The sequence below is a fragment of the Chelonoidis abingdonii genome, chromosome 23, assembly GCF_003597395.2.
Source record: "Chelonoidis abingdonii isolate Lonesome George chromosome 23, CheloAbing_2.0, whole genome shotgun sequence".
NCBI lineage: Eukaryota > Metazoa > Chordata > Testudines > Testudinidae > Chelonoidis > Chelonoidis abingdonii.
This window is the reverse complement of record NC_133791.1, coordinates 2,233,735-2,250,704: the sequence shown is the minus strand read 5'-3', so window position 1 is coordinate 2,250,704 and position 16,970 is coordinate 2,233,735. Positions and strand designations below refer to the sequence as shown.

General features: G+C 42.8%; 1 protein-coding gene across 10 annotated transcripts in view; it reads right to left on the bottom strand.

Moving 5' to 3' along the window:
- Window positions 1-16,970, bottom strand: part of NPHP4 (nephrocystin 4) — a 112,010-nt gene that overhangs the window by 91,561 nt on the left and 3,479 nt on the right. For 4 of the 10 annotated variants that reach the window (XM_075060369.1, XM_032763704.2, XM_032763705.2 and 1 more), the window contains exons 1-4: window positions 14,990-15,097; window positions 12,582-12,772; window positions 10,148-10,300; window positions 1,324-1,496 (exon numbers count right to left, since the gene is read on the bottom strand). In XM_075060369.1, coding sequence (XP_074916470.1) covers window positions 1,324-1,496; window positions 10,148-10,300; window positions 12,582-12,752 — 497 coding nt within the window. In that variant the 5' untranslated portion in view covers window positions 12,753-12,772; window positions 14,990-15,097. Of the gene's footprint in view, window positions 1-1,323; window positions 1,497-10,147; window positions 10,301-12,581; window positions 12,773-14,777; window positions 14,964-14,989; window positions 15,098-16,970 lie in introns of those variants that run through there. The other 6 variants (XM_032763698.2, XM_032763699.2, XM_032763700.2 and 3 more) reach the window with 4 other exon arrangements.

Here is a 16,970-nt window from a genome sequence, read left to right as displayed (position 1 = left end):
AGGAGCACAAACCAAACATGGCGGGTTAGATGGCTACATTCAAAATGAATTTCCCACAATGGTTCTCTTGATCAATACACAGAAAACCCCTATTCCAGTCCCGTGAACTCTTCACCAGCAGACTCATTTCCTTAGAGCCCTGAGTAGGAAAGGAGGGCAGGTGACTGAGATGCCAGGTCCTTTGCTTCAGGTTGATTCCCCAGGGAGTGGACCTAGATATTCCTTGAAAACCTCCCTGGTTTGAGAAGCTTCCCCAGTGGCGATGGCTGGTGAGTAGGTAGGATCCCAGGGTACAACAGGTGTCACACTGGGTATTCACAGTGAGCCTGACAATGTCAGCCTGACAAAGTGAAGCAGCCATCTAGAAAGGGTTCAGAGAGCCTTACCAATCACATGGTGGGGGGATACGAAAGGAAAAGGAAGCAGGCTGGGCGGGAAAGTGTCTCCTCTTTCCCCTGGCTCAGCTGCTTTTTTTTTTTTTAAAAGCAGCAAAGAGTCCTGTGGCACCTTATAGACTAACAGACGTTTTGGAGCATGAGCTTTAGTGGGTGAATACCCACTTCACCAATGAAAGCTCATGCTCCAAAATGTCTGTTACTCTATAAGGTGCCACAGGACTCTCTGCTGCTTTTACAGATCCAGACTAACATGGCTACCCCTCTAATACTTTTTTTTTTTTTAGTTATTTATGTCTTTCACGCCCCAAGTGTTGGGTGTGGTGGTGTTCCCCTTCCCAGGTACGAACTCAGTTTAAAATCAGCCGGGCTTCAAGAGCTTAGAGGCAGAAAGAGCTGCCTTCCTCTGGCCCTGGAAACGGGGGCTTGGCTGGGTCAAGGCTGTGAACTCTGCACACAAGCGGGACTGCACATCGGCATGGCTTGCCAGGTTACAAATCCAGCAGCTGCTCTCACCCAGCCTGTCAGCTGAGGTGAATAAAGGCCCAGCCACAAGCAGCCAGGGCACCTGTAGTCCATGCAATCTTCATATATGCAGCCAAGAGTGGAAAAGGCTCAACCATAAACATGTTTAAAGTATGTATATATGACTCCCATGACCAGTGTATCCTCATATTCTCTAGTTATCCCCATATTAGACATGGGGAAACGGAGCCACAGAGAGACAAAATGACTTGGCCAAGTTCACACAGGGAGTCTATGGTGAAGCAGGTTTTCCAGGTCCCAGGCTAGTGGCGTAACCATGGCACCATCCTTCCTCTCTAAATTGAGACAATAATTCCTCGTTGCCATAAAAATCTGATTCCACCTTATTAAATGCTATACTGACTCACAAGTCCCACTGTCCCTTGCAGCCGGCAACACCTACCCTCTGTCCTTGGTGGCCATATCTGTTGGTTCTAACTTGCTGTTGAACAGGTGCAGAATTCCAAACCCACAAGACAGATCCTGGTGAGTCCCCTCTCGCTTCTTGGCTGCAGCCACCACTTCCACCACTGTGACGATGCTGGGATGGTTTAAAGATGTGTGAAAATAAATGGTCTGGGGGAAGAGAGAGAACATGGCAGATTTTAGCCCTGGGTGGAGTAGCTATTAGCAGCTTAATGCATATTATACTTGGAGAGTAAGGTCCAGGTATATTCAAAATAAATATCCAGAAAAATATCCAGATAGTGAAATGCAGCACTCTGCAAAATAATCTCCAGTGGGAACTGATGGAAGCTCCATTTCAAATGATCACTGGGGTCTGAGAGGATAACTAACAGTAATCTTTCATCTCCCACGCACTGTCACTAGAGAATATTTTTAAAGGGATCCTACTAGAAAGTGTAGAGTTTTGGGGGCCCGTTTACCAATGGGACTTTGTCTTCTTATGTCTGCGCAATGCCTAGAATATTTTGGGTACCACCTTAATAAAAAAAAAAAAAAATCTAACCTTCAGGTCAGGTCGATTCCCTCCTATGAAGAATTAGCCTAAGAGCTAGGACTGCGAGAGAAATCTGTGCTCTGTTAGTGTCTATTATCACCCACTCATTTAACTGGATAGTCGGCCTGTGCCTCTGAATGCTCTCACCTCTCCGGTGTAGATCCACCTGGCCTCCTTGAGGCTGGACTACTGCAAATATGCTCTGTCTAGAAAACGACCCTGCAGGTCATCCAGAAACTACAATTGGTTCAACAGACAGGGATCACATCATACCATACACCACCTACATGCTGCACTGGCTGATAAGACCAGTACTGGTCTCTACTTTTAAAAGCTCTACACAGTCCTGTATTTAGCTTCTCATTACACTCCTCCTTAACCACCTTGGAGGGGCTCTTAGGGCTGCTGGAAGCCAGGTCTCATGCTCAGCAGGGAGAGGGGAGAGCATTCCAGAGGAAAGTACCTTCAGGTGTAGAATTCCTAGCTGTCAAAGATCCAGCAGAGCTCGAATTTCCCCCCTGAGGTCAGCACTCCCCTAAACTGGAGGAATGGCCCTGCTTGCAGGTTCCAAGAATGGCGTCACCAGCTCCTCACAACCCAGCACTAATACGTTCCAGGGAAGAAGTGATTTGTGCACTTCTGTCCTACAGAATTCAGCTAACGTGTGCACAATGCCACATGGGAGTGGCACCGAGGAACAACTCTGCCTCTGTCCTGTTACAGGTAAAGTTTCCCCAACTTAAATTGAGACTTTTAGGACTAAAGTTAGTAAGTGTCACAAATCCTGAGAATGAACAGCATTGTTAAAGTGGCCCAGTTTCCCAGACAATAAGGATCAGTTATTCTTAAGCTGCAAACTCCATAAAAGTATGGTTCAAAGGTTTCAATTGACCTGAAGATACCATTGTGAGCTTTAGGCTAGAAAAGCAAAGTGGCTGGAAAAATTTAAGGCCTATCATGACCTTCACCTACGCTGATGAGAAAGAGTTGTCCATGAGGATCAACAGTATGATATGGACCTAAGAGTACGGGGGTGAGGGGGAAGGGGGCTGTCTGCCAGTGACATGATTGAAAGCCAGGCTAATCCTTCCATTAAACAGTCATTATCATGGTATCACCCAGAAAACAGCTACAGTAATCACAGACTGTCAGGAAGGGATACCAGAGAAAGGCATTAAAACATCATCCCAGAAAAATAAATCATTATTCTATTAACTTTTATTGCAAAATGATGAAATAATGACCACTAACTGCTGACAGGTGGCTGGACCAAGAGAGAATTATGCCTTGGCTTGCAAAGAATGAGGAAGCTGTTTAAGTGGATGGTTATAAAACTAAGTTTACCATTGCCTCCTTAAATGCTAATAAAAGTTTTACAAACATACTCTTCTCCCTTAAACTCTGCTATAAAGTAACAATAATCTTCCCAATTAGGGGTCACCTTGAGATCATCACACTTTAGCTCTCTGGAGCACTTTATTTCTCCCTTTGCATTTTCTTGTAGAGAACTAAGCTATGTCCAGTTCTGTGGCTAATAAATTGCCAGAGGGCAATCTGTGCCAGAGAAAAAGCTTGGGAGACATTATCTCACATAGCCAAGAGTTCAGAATTTATTGGGTAGGAACCGAGGACCTGATTCTCCTCTTGTTTACTCCAATGTAAATCAGGAATCACTCCACTGTAAGCAAAAGTACTACCTAGGAGAATCAGGCCCTGAATCCCTAAAGGAGAGAAAAAACGAGTACAATTCACAAATATGCGCACAGTGGGTCTGATACAATGGAAGTCAACTGAACTTCCCTGGGCTGTGGATCAGGTCCCCTGCTATTCCTCTAGACACAAATTAAACATCACTTGTATTTGTTCATTTCAGTAGGTATTTTGTACCTTATTCCTTTTGTAATTGTTTACTGAGACAGCTTAGCAATAGTTATAAACAAGGGCTGATGAGTTCTCCTAGGGGGAAATTATTAAATAAACTCAGAAATATGAAATTTGTATTCATCAGTAGAATTACATGACTAGAAAATTCAAATCAGGCTCAGCAAATTATCTGTAAAGGATTCATTCTTGTGAGAGAATAGATGATATTTTAATTCACCTTACCATCATTGCTTATCTATATTTGACTGTTTCACTCCGTAACGGGATAAACAGATTTATAAATTATTTAAACACACTCTAATCTAATGCTTTAATCTTACACACACACAGGTCATTTAGCACTCGTACCATGCTTTCAATTTTCATCAGGACTAGCATAATCTAAAGTATGCACTAGATGACATGCTTTCTCTGAGACATTCAGAAATCTTCAGCTAACTTCCTTGTAGGTGTTTATGGTCTCTTGAATGCCAGGTATTAGCTCACCTCACCTTGTATGAATCATTAGCCCTGCTCCTGTTTGTGAATAAAGATGCAATTTAAGAAGCAAATCACTTCTTTTCAAGGCAAACAGTATCAAAATAACCTAGCGACATAGTGACCCCTATGTCCACAGCACAGCAGCCTTTCCCTTTCCCAGTGCTTGTTTTGCAACACTCCTTTGTGCCTACATCTCAGCCCTGCTCTTTCTCCCATGCATCCACTTCAGTACAGCTTACAAAAAACCCCAACACACACTGAGGGTATGGCTACACTTGAAATTTCAAAGCGCTGCCGTGGCGCCAGTGCTGGGAGAGAGCTCTCCCAGTGCTGCACATACTCCACATCCTGTACGGGTATAGCTTGCAGTGCTGGGAGCCGCGCTCCCAGCGCTGCGGCACTGTTTGCACTGAGGCTTTACAGCGCTGTATCTTGCAGCGCTCAGGGGGCTGTTTTTTTCACACCCCTGAGTGTGAAACTTGCAGCGCTCTAAAGCGCCAGTGCAGCCATGGCCTCTGAATCTGCCACTGATGGCAGTGAAATGCACCATGGAGATTTCTCTTCAGCAGGAGACCAGACCAATATCCAGAGTGCTACACAAGAGCAAAGTCCCAGTGGCTGCTAAAGGCAATGAGCAACTTGTTGAGCTTCCCAAACAACCTCCATTTCCTTCCCCTCCTTTGTAATGCCCTGTCCCGGGGGCCAGGGGGATTAGCGTGAGTTGAACTAGGACTTTCCTCAGCCTGCAGATTCACAGTTGTTAAAGGCAGCACGGAGAGGGGCCAAAGGGGAGCCCAAGACTGATGGTCTCAGGATGAGAGAGCTGGGTTCAAGGATGGACCCTCTATTCTTCAGCTGGACTAAAGCCACACATTGGAATTCACAGGAGGATACTGACCCTGAGACCCCTCTAATTCTCTGTTTCTCCTCCTGCCTCAATAGTCGTCGCGTTAGCATCTCCAACAACTCCTCCTGCCTCAATAGTCACTGCTTTAGCATCTCCAACAACTCCTCCTCTCCCTGGGTTCCTCTCCTGGGCTCCCTCCTTCTATCCCCCTGCACTTGCCCCTTTGGTGCCCTCATCTGCTATCATGGTGTCAGCTACCACTTTCATGTGATGACAGATAGATCTACTGATGTGCCCCCAGCTTCCCCGCTTCCAGGCTCTCCTGGCTCTCACTGATGTGGATCCCACTGCTGTCTTAAGAACCTGGTACTGGAGAGAGAGCAGCATAAGGTGGCCCCTACACTCACCCACAGTTCTCTTGAGGTCACTGGGACTGTGTGGAAGTTAACTCTGAGGGTAAATCCCTGGAGCCAGTGGAGTTACCCCAGGATGAAGTCACACCATTATGTCACTGGAACTCCTTGAGGTAGATCCTTAGCTGGTGTAAATTGTCAGAGCTCCATCGGTGTCACTGGAGTTCTGACAATTTACTCTAGGTGAGGACCTGCTCCATCTTTCCTCTAAAACGCACTCCTCTTTTCCTGCCTTTATCGCCACTGACAGCTCCACTATCCCTCAGGCCCACAACTTCAATGCTACTGTCAGTGACCTTCTAGCTTTCTTCCCCAAATCCAGATGCACGTAAAAGTATGTAAACCATGGGACGGAGAATAGCCCTAGGCCAGATTTGTCCTTTTATCCCTGCTTAAAAACTTGGGAAATTAAATGCAACATTAACTAAATCGATGAGGCATTAATGCAAGACTGAAATTGTGAAATCAAGCACTTAAAAGTCAGGTAATTCAGAAATGTAAGGAGTTAGCCATGATGTCAACTAGGTCACATGGCATCTATGTAGTATTTCCTACTGTGGTTTAATATAGGTTATTCCTAACAATGTAAGAGCATTATAAGAACATACTGTAAAGTATATACGATGTGTAATATAGTTACTTAATGCTTTGGGGAAAACTTAAATGCAAAATAATCATTTTAATGCAACTTCATGGTTGTGAAATCCAGCACTCTAATAAAAAGAAGGCCCTAAAATTTAATTCATTAATTGTACAAAGCGCATACACCTACCAACCTAGAATTCATAAATGTAACTTTGTTTACCACTTTCAGGTGTTTACAAAGAGAAAATGTGCCCGACTCTGCTAGTGCATGAAATGCTGGTGTTTATTTCTACACGTCACATTATGTTTGCCTTACTGGTCCATTTTTAAATTTAAAAAAAAAATCAAGACATTAAGCTGATTCATTATTCAAACAGCCTTGGAAGTAACATATATGCCAATAACACAACTAAATCGAATGCTGCTGAAACACTCATTTAAATAAAGGAAATTGAAGTCTTTAATCTATGCGAAATTGCACCCTAGGCAATATTTACCATTAGAACTGGAAAACAAACATAATTAGCCACATAAGGGAAAAGGATGCCTAATCTCATCTCAGATCACAGCCTATAACAGACAGGTGTATCTTCTCCTTGGCTTTCAGATTTGTACAAACACAACAATTACTCCGAATCAGACACTTTCAGGTTGTTATGCCAGTTGTGTCTCTAAAAGTCTTCCCTAAGGAATTTTCCAAGTTTTTATCTAATATATAAGTGAGGAAAAATTCTCTTTAGTTGATTAAACTTGTAAAAAAACCCACCTGGTTTTACGAATTACAAATGTCAAGTAATGAGAGAGAACTGCTAGGTTTGAAGGATGCTGTTAATTTACTTTCCAATTCTTTTTCATTCCTAGAGTAGCACTGCCCTCTGCTGCCTGATCTTTTCCACAACACAAGACGAAACTTGAAATTATTAACTATGCAATAGCGTTGTTGTAGCCCTGTTGCTCCCAGGCTATAGAAACAAAAGGTAGGCGAGGTAATATCTTTTATTGGACCAACTTTTGAAGATGGTCCAATAAAGATATTACCTCACCCACTTTGTCTCTCTAAGCATTAACTATGCCCATTACCTAACACCAGGATTAACAAAAAGCCTGGGTTTTGCATTGAAATTCAAATTGATTTGACATAATAGAGACATAATTGTATCCTAATGAGACATCTGAGCCAAATCACAGCCATATCCAATACTCATTTGTAAGAATTGTTATTGTTCTAGATGTATAAAAGATAGGAGTGAGCACATATTTAGGAGAAGAATGCAAGGCATCCAAACGGTGAAAAATGAACAGCCAGCCCTCAGAAGCTTGAAAAGGGAAAATATGCATGACAGAAGACACCAGAATCTGCAAACAATTAGGGCCTGGTTTTCTGAAGTGCTGAGCAACCAGCGCTCCCACTGCCTTTGCAGCTACAGCTGTGTGGGATCACTACCTCTGAAAGCAAATGCCCAGCATAACAAACACTTGGTTTCAGCGAGGTTGCATCAGATACTACATGTGCATGACTGAGTCACAGAAATTAGCAGCAAGAAGATTGATTACGTCCCATCTAAAATCAAGGGAAGGATTTCGCCATATATTTTCTAATGTTCTTCCCACTTTTATTTAAAAATAATCTGACCCAACCCATCTTTAGCCACCCTATATGTATGTACCCTACACTGTGGAGAGGTGCCTCCTTGTAGGATATTGTCCCTGGAGCAAGAAAATTACCAGAAACAGTCATATTTCATAACAGACAATACAAAATAGTCACACTATTAAAATATGTCAATCAAAACAGTCACACTGTTATATGACTAACTAGTAATCTTACTTTTATGTTATTTTGGCAAATGTCTCCACAAAAACAGCTGCTCTGCTGCTCTGAACTGTACTGTTCCAGGAAAGCATTCATTTGGTCAGTAACCTCAGGACACCATGGAGGATGGAAGCACTTTTGCATCAACTGAGGCTGGATATAATCTCTCTTGATCAGAAATTAGCTTACGCTTGTTAAAAAATTCCTTCTTTGTTTATTTAAAGTGAGGTTTGGATCTAGAACCTTGCATTGAAACTCTCTGGTCTATGCAAACAGCAGCACGTGCAGCTTTTAGGATTAACTGTGCGAGCAGATAAAATTCAACCAAGTTGTCTCATTTCAAAAGAAACACAGTAAAAAATAGAAAACATCCAGACAGGGGAAAGAAAAATTATTAGAAGCAGCTGGGACTGAAGAGGGAAGGGGCCCTGTCACTGGACACAGAGACCAGTCATATTGACTGGATATATATCACCTCATGAAGGGATGCAAAGATAAAATTTCTAGACATTAAATGACTGCTTCTTGAAGCAGCTTCTCATAGAACTAACAGGGGGAGAGGCAATTCTTGATTTAGTGCTAAGTAGAACATAGGATCTGCTCCAAGAGGTGAATATAGGTGAACCGTTCAGTAATAGTGACCACAATGTAATTAAGTTTATCATCCTTGGGGTAGGGGGGAGGAATGCCAAAGCAACCCACTTCAGTAGCATTTAACTTCACTAAGGGGAACTATAAAAAAATGAGGTACCTAGATAAATGAAAATTAAAAGGAACAGTCACAGGGATGAAATGCCTGCAAACTGCATGGAGACTATTTAAAACCACAATAATAGAGGCTTGAACTAAATGTATATCCCAAATAAAAAAAAAAGTAAGAGAAACAAAATAATGACACCATGGCTAAACGCCAGTCAACAGGCGGTTACAGGCAAAAAGACACCCTTTAAAAATTGGGAGTCAAATCTTGGCTCTGGCCACTGTTGGGAGACAGGACACTGGGCAAGATGGACCATTATGGCCGTTCTTATATTCTTAAGTTCATATGAACAGGAGACACAGCCAAGGCATGTAAAATTGTGAATGGCAAAGATACAAACGGTTACAAAAATGGATGTACAAGCCTCACCTCTGACCTGGGTGGCTCCCGCACCTCGTACACAGAAACCATGGAAGGTTGAGTGTTTGGCAGATCTTTAACAAATCCACCCTTCTTGTCCTTTCTTTTTATAAAGTCAGGGAGGCAAGAACTGTGCACAGCTGGTAGAAGCTCCTGCACATGCGGAGAAAGCTAAGGATGTACAGAAGGACGAAGCTAAAGTGTCTAGCTATTGCAACTCTGGATATTGAGCATACAGTAGATTTCCATAGATGCAGATAGACTGTAACTAAACAGGCTCCCTGATCTCTTTTGTCTGTCTATATTAATGTGCAAATAAGCCAGCTCAGGACAGCAAAATCAGGCTTGCTCTGTGAAACACATGGTTACTCTTGCAAAGCAACTGAACCTGCACTGGCCTCTATTCAATGTGACCAGCACAGCGCCAGATCTCTTGGTGAGGCTGCATACACCTCACAGTACCTGACATACAAACAGGTTCCACCATGTGAACCAAAAGGGCATCTTTGCTTTGCAAGCGGAAGGTGCTGAGCCGAGTTAGGTGTCTATACAGTGGAGTGACGTGCACTAGAGGTGTGATTTTTGTGTAATGTATGCTGTTACAGCTCTCCATTAAAGCGCACTATGGAACATTTAGCAAACACCACCAGGATCTACCCAGATCAATTCTAGCACAACACATTAGCATGCTTTAGAAATCACACTCCTGTAGTAAGCATTATTCCACCGTGTAGACAAGCCCTTTGTCTCATTCGAGGGTCACGCCCCAATTACAGCAATTGTTGGAGCTATGCTGAGTGGGTCACTCTTTGCTTGCCTTATGGCTAAACAGGACTGGCTCTAGGCACCAGAAAACCAAGCATGTGCTTGGAGCGGCACAGTTTCAGGGGGTGGCATTCCAGGCGCTCTCGGAGGATTGGGGGGTTTTGCTTCAGCAGTTGTGGTCTCGGAGGTTTTTGTTTTTTTTTTTACTTGGGCCAGCAAAAAACCTAGAGCCAGCCCTGTGGCTGAAACACTGTGCATCTCATATAGCAAAATACCTATGTTCATCCAGGAAAATATCCCTGTCCACTCAATGGGTGTTGGCATTCTGAGATGAACTATGTTCTCTGCTCTTGTCCTACCTCATTGAAAACCACTTTGGGTGGTTGTCCTGGCACAGCCTTGAGAGGTCTTGTGGTACTTTTCCATGTTCTCCCAAAGAAATGACGATAGCTGATGTCAAAGAGGGACAGGCGGAGCTGGTATTCAACCTCTGACAAGCTTTCTAGAACTCTCTGGAATATAAGAATAAACAACCTAAGTAGGAGATTTAAGAGTTTCTGATCGCAGCAGCACTGAAATGTGACTGGGAGATTAAAAACTTTGGCTTTATAAACATGGTTCTAAACAACAGTTAGTAGATAGCTCTGAGTGACGTGCCCTCATGTTCAGACAAGCAGGTCTTTTCTATGCCAGGTAGTCTCACGCTGCAATATGCTGTGTACTGATACACCAAGGAATACCTAGCTATGAACTCAGATGCTGAAGTCATCCTGCAACAGAAGGTGACTCTTCTCCCAGCAGTGAGAAATCCCAAGGCTGGCAAGCAAATCTTTACGCATGTAAACCTTAAGCATCCACTTCTTTTAACATATGTGAGTAGTGGATAAATTATGTAAACCATTTTCCAGAGACACTTGACTGAAGCACTCATTTAAAAAAATTCAGACACATTCATGTTTCTTCTGCATTTCCTTTCTGATTACTGTTATGATTTATTATTTGTAATGTGGTAGCCTCTAGAAAACCAAATCAAGGATAAGGGTCCCATTGTGCTGGGCACAGTACCGATGCATAATAATGACTGATCCTTCCCCAGATTACTTCCAATCTACATGGCAGGCAGACAAGTGCGGATAAACAATAGGCCAAGGTAAGAAAATTAACAGTGTTGAGCAGGAGTCACAGCTGATCGTTTGCCTAACCAATGCCAGATGGGGGTGATCTGGGGGTATCACAGCAGAAATACGTTCTAAGCAGGGATTTTAAAAAGGAGAAGACGTGATCAAGTTTTACTGGCACAAAATTTTACAGAATACAAATCTCAAAACTGGATTTGTGAGTATTCATGTCAGAAGTGTTTGGATGGTCATCCAGTTATGGAATAGAAACAATACCATAAGGTTTTTCTGGTTAATTACAACTAACCAATAAAGTTTATACAGCAAGTGAATCAAGTCATCACAGAAAACTTTCCAAACAATCCATAGAGTTAAATAAAATCATACAAAAAATTGTTGAGTGATTTCAAACTCCCATCTCCTCATCCCTCCAAAACCACAAATTATATTGTGTACCTATCACACTTAACCAATAACCATTTCATTTGGGATAGTTCCACAATTTTTTGGCTCACTAGTATTTTGTCCATTCTCCAAAACTCTGCTAGTTCTTTATATTCATAAGAAAATATGAATGGCCAGACTGGATCAGACCAATGGTCAATCTAGCTCAGTGTCCCATTTTCTGACAGTGGCCTGTGCTAGATGCCTCAGAGGGAACGAAGCAATTTTTCAAATGCTCCATCCTTTATCGCACAGTGAAGAACAGACCACAAGTGTCGTTTTCCCAAGGGGAGGGAAGCAGGAGGGAATATCTGCTTTTGAAATTGCTCCCTCCAAGACCTATTCTGTGAACTGGAACCTCTTTTAGACTTGAATTTTGAAAGTGAATTTACTTAAAGGGGCTTTTTCTGAGAACTCCTGAGGTCAGTGTTTGATTATTTTACTGTCATTGATCATGAACAAGTAACTGTAGCATGCTTCACAACTGAAGAGTAATGATACATTCTTTTCCTGTTAAAAGACAGTGGCTGTAGTGCTGAAAAGGCCTTTAAAACCAGAGGAATTTAAAATATATATTTGGTAATTGTGTAAATGCATAATAATTTAATAAAAACAGTGCTGGAGTTAAACAAATGTTAAAACAATTAATGTGCCACAGTTTGGGAACAATTAATGTTCCCAAACTATGGCACATGTATCATTGGTGGTATGGTATGCGAGTTTGGTGTCCCATCCATTCACTTCACAGCAGTTTTTTAAGAAATGTGGTACATGAACCAATAAAATAGAGTTTGGAAACCGCTAGTCTACAGACATGTCTCCTAGAGGTACAGACGTTCTCATCAGAGAGTTCAAAATTAGCGTGTGAAACTTGGCTGAGATTTTCAGCTCAAAACCAAAGGGACACAACTCCTATTAATGTTACTTGAAATGTGGCTACTTCCCTTAGTTGGTTTTGGAAATCTCACCATGTGGTACCTTGGACCTGGAATCAAAACAGCTGTTCTTCACAGTAACACAATGTGAAAATGCCACAGAATGCACCTGGAAAATTGTGCCAGTCTGCAGAAGATAGGGTGAAAGGTCCTTTCGCACACCTCTTGGGTCCGGCCTAAACCTCAGTAGTCACTGTGAGATTTTAAAAATTAGAACTCTACTCAAAGCAGAGAATGTCAAAAAGAGAAGGGTATGAGAGCTACACTCCCACAAGGCAGATGGAATATTTCTTTACCTGCTTAATTAAATTCCCCTCAACATACTTCAGGACACACTGAAATGCTATTGATTCCCTCGGGAGATGTCGTCTCCTTTGGGAATGTGGAGGAACAGTCAGATTTTGCACAAAAATCCTTTGCCATTCACTCATCTTGCTGCTTAGAAGGTCACCTCTTCTTCTAGGCATCTGCTACGGCAAATGTTCATCTAGAAAATAAAACTCATTTCAGAAAAATGTATGCTCAGAACCTGTTATCTTAAAACTGGCATGAGAACACTCCAAAGCTTCAAAAGAAAGCACAGATTTACTATCCAAATTATAAGCTGATTTTAAAAAATGTTTTATTGGAATCTCCTTCACCCTCAAAGGCTCCGTGTTAATGCAACCCTCTTTCTCTTCCAGATGCAGAGAGCTGGACATGACTCTCTGGAGCCAGGCAGCACAACTGTGAGCATCTGCCAGAGGTCACTCAAGTGCACTGCGTGATGCTCTGTTCCTTATGGGTTGAGCACTGATGGTTGAGGAATTGAGGGATGAGCTCAGTACACACCCATGAGAGAATGCCGTTGGAGGGTACAGAACAGGGAGCTGTAGGAAAGGTTGCTCACTAATCTAGCATCAGAACCGATAGCTGAGATTCTGTACTGCACCTCCTGGAGGCAGGTCACAGAAGGTGCAACAGGGGTGGGAGAACAAGCGCTGTAAAATACCCCTGGGATTCTGGGTTCCTCCAGAGATCAAAACAGCCAGTGGAGTAAACGAGCAGCCACGGGGATGCTTTACTTTATGGGAGGATCCACAGCCCAGAATCTCTACAGCAGCATGTGCTACAGAGACTTCCCAGCATGCTCTCTGTGCTGGGGCTTGTGAGGAGGGCCAGCTGGGGCTACTTACAGTAGACCCTACACCATGTCAGTGATGGAGGAAGACAGACTTTTCTAAGTCCTTTAGGACAGGCAGTTTATCTTCCTTTGTGTTTGCATATCACCCAGCACAGTGTCAGCTGGGGTGGGCATTACCACCATATAAACAATAAACAACAAAACACTGCTTGAGATCAGAAAAACAACATGCTCACACGGTTTAAAGCAATGGATTCTCCTGAATGTTTCACAGGCTAATAACATCCTCTATTTTGAATGAAGAGTTTCTGAAGAGGGAACACAAGCGATACCATAAGAGATGATCCTACAGTTATGGCAAAGAACTGGAACTCCAACAGCTGGAGTTCAATTCCCAGTTCCACCACAGACTCCCTGCATGGCCCCATTGGGGAAGTCACTCAATTTCTCTGAGCCTCCGTTTCCTATCTGGAAACAGGAATGAAAATATTTCCCTACATCACAGGGGGATTGTGAGCATAAATGAATTAATGCCTGATGGGCTGAGAGGTTACGGAAATGGGGGCAATATAATTAGACAAATGAGAGATCACTTGGTGCAATTCCTCGCATGAGACATGGTTCCTTTAGTGGTACTGCACTGGAGCAATAAGCAAGCTAGGGCATGTCTACGCTTGGAGCTAAGGGTGTGATTCTGGAGGAGACAGACTCGCGCCAGCTCTCATCAACCTAGTGCGCTGAAAACTGAATGCAGCTTTGACAACACAAACTGCAGAACAAGCCCAGAGCATGTACCTAGGGTCTCTGATGGGCACAGCCTTGTGATGGCTAGCCTGTCCCATGGATCGTACTGCTGCATTCTACATTTCAGCGCACTAGCTCTATGCGAGCTAGCGCGAGTATGTCTCCTTCAGCTGGGAACCACACCTCTCGCTCCAAGTGTAGATGTACTCTAACTTAGCTAACAGAAGGCAACATCCAGTGCTGCTGCTGGATGGAAATTCACCTTATTACTAGAAATTCTGGGCAAAATTCTCTTCTGCTATCTGCACTGTTCTCCCTGCCTGTGACATCAATGGGAGACCTAGGCAGATCGGAAAGATCGCTGTCCAAGGGCACATCTACACTTACCAGGGATCGATACTGCGGCGATCGATGCACTGGAGGCTGATTTAACGGGTCCAGTGAAGACCCGCTAAATTGACCACAGATCACGCTCCCATCAACTCCGGTACTCCACCGGAATGAGAAGAGTAAGGGAAGTCAACGGGAGAGCGTCTTCCATCAATGCAGCAGGGTGTAGACATGACAGTAAGTCAACCTAAGCCACATCAACTCCAGCTACATTACATAACTTAGGTCAACTTACCTCCATAGTGTAGACAAGGCCCAAGAGAATTGTTGCCAGCTATATACACCTGAAAAGAAAATTGTGCTTTCAGGAAAATCTCCATTCCAAACTTCCCAACTTCCTCTTCTGGAAATTCTTTTGTGAAATGTAGATTCCTGGGACTAGTTTTGGTTAGTTTAACAAGAAGTATTGTGAAGTTAGGCAGCTTTAAAGAAATGAAAAGAACGTACCTTACAAGTGCTTTGAAAGTCATCTGATTATCATGTGTTCAGGTGGGAACGGCATTACTGGTATCCTAGTTTAGAAGATCAGACTGTCAAAAATAATAATAAGTACATTTTATTTTTAAATTGATTACCCCCACTCAGGGACTCGGGGCTCTGTACAACATAAAATAAAATGTCCAAAGTGGCAGCCTCCTGCAGGATTAAATATAATTTTAAAAGAATAATTAAGAGACTTTTCTGGGTGAATTACTCTTCCTGGAGACTGAGTTTTCTAAGAATGTAATTAGAGTACGTCAACTTTAGATGTCAACGAGTCCCGACCGAGCCCACAGAAACTGGATTGCTAAGATTTTGACTGCTATCATAGACATGAGCAGTCCATGTTTGACACCCTTGGCAGAAGTTGTGCTCTAGGTGCTTCACTCCACATAAGCCTTGCTTCCATGAACAATTGTATTCAAATTTCCAAATCCCACTCATTTAGCTTGGGTAACAATGGTGAAAGCACTAGGGTAGACAGGCTGCTAGTGACCTCGGACATTTTAGCGACTGTATTGTAGTATTAACAACCACAAGAATTTTTAAACCTCCGGAGTTTTTGAAAATAATAAATGTGGTGTGGGGGTAAGGAAAGAGGATATTAAGCTTTCAGGGTTCAAATTTTCAAGTTTTTCTCCACTACCATGAGGGCTAGAAACCTACAGTACTTTATGTGATTACATGAAAATCTTACCTTTAATTTTTATTTAATCTAGGATCTAAGGCTTTTAAAAAACATCAAATATTGCAAGGCTTGTGAAAAATTATAGGAGTTGGCAACCCATCTGGCTGTGTCATCTTTCTTTGAATATGGTTGGATGACACAGATGTTAACATGACAGCAATTGGTCTGTCCTCATCCTCCTACCACCACTGGAGCCACACCAGAGATAAACCAACAGTAGAAACACACAAGAAAATTGCCTGCGCAGATGCAGCTAACAGATCTGTCACAACTTCTGTAATGAGTGTTGGAAATACTTTGAGGCTATCTATATTAACAGCTGACCTGTTTTCGGCCCCAGATAAGGAGGACTCGTTGACCTTCATTGACATCTATGGCACCACTCTCACATTTAAAGTGAAGCACAGCTTGGTTTATCAATGCTGAATGATTTGCTCAATCCTGTGAGGTGCAACTCTCACACTCTCATTTTAGTATTAAAGAGCCACCATGAACCTAATGGGGAAAGAAAAAGCCCCACCTACTGGTGGGAAAATCAGAGATGTGTGTCACAGGAGGTTCACTAAAGTATTGTCCTCATTTTAGCTCTCACTGCTTTGCACCACAGAAATAGAGACTGGAAGGGAACCCAGCCCACTGTGCTGAGACAGGGCCAAGTATTCGTAGACCATCCCTGACAGATCTAACCTGTTCTTAAAAACATTCAGTGATGGGGATTCCACAACCTACCTTGGAAGCCTGTTCCAGAGCTTAACTACCCTGAGGCCACGTCTACACTACGGGATAATATCGTATTAGCTAAATACAGTTATTATCAATAACTCGATGTTTCATTTGAAGTTCCGATTTTCATGCGCGCCACATGCACTCGGTAGAAGGTCTATAGACGTTGTCTGTCATCCCCATAGGATCTCGAGGGACTTCCACTCTGCTATTCTGTACAAGCTATTGTCATTGGAGATGGCAAATCAGCTACGAATGTACGACTTCGTAACCATGATTAAGGACCATTATATAATCCACAACTGCTGCGAGGTTACGCTACGTACTTCCTCTGTCCTCCTCATATGTGTGAGTCTATTGTCAGCTATGTTATTTGAAATTGCATCTCTTAAGCTCTCGTATCGGCATATTGTGAGATTATCGTTAGTGTAGCACCCATAATGAAGTCCTAGACGATGCTCGTCTGATCTTCCTTTCTTGTGGATGATACTACCCGACTGACAATCCTTTTCACGTTATTAATATTTTCCCTGGATC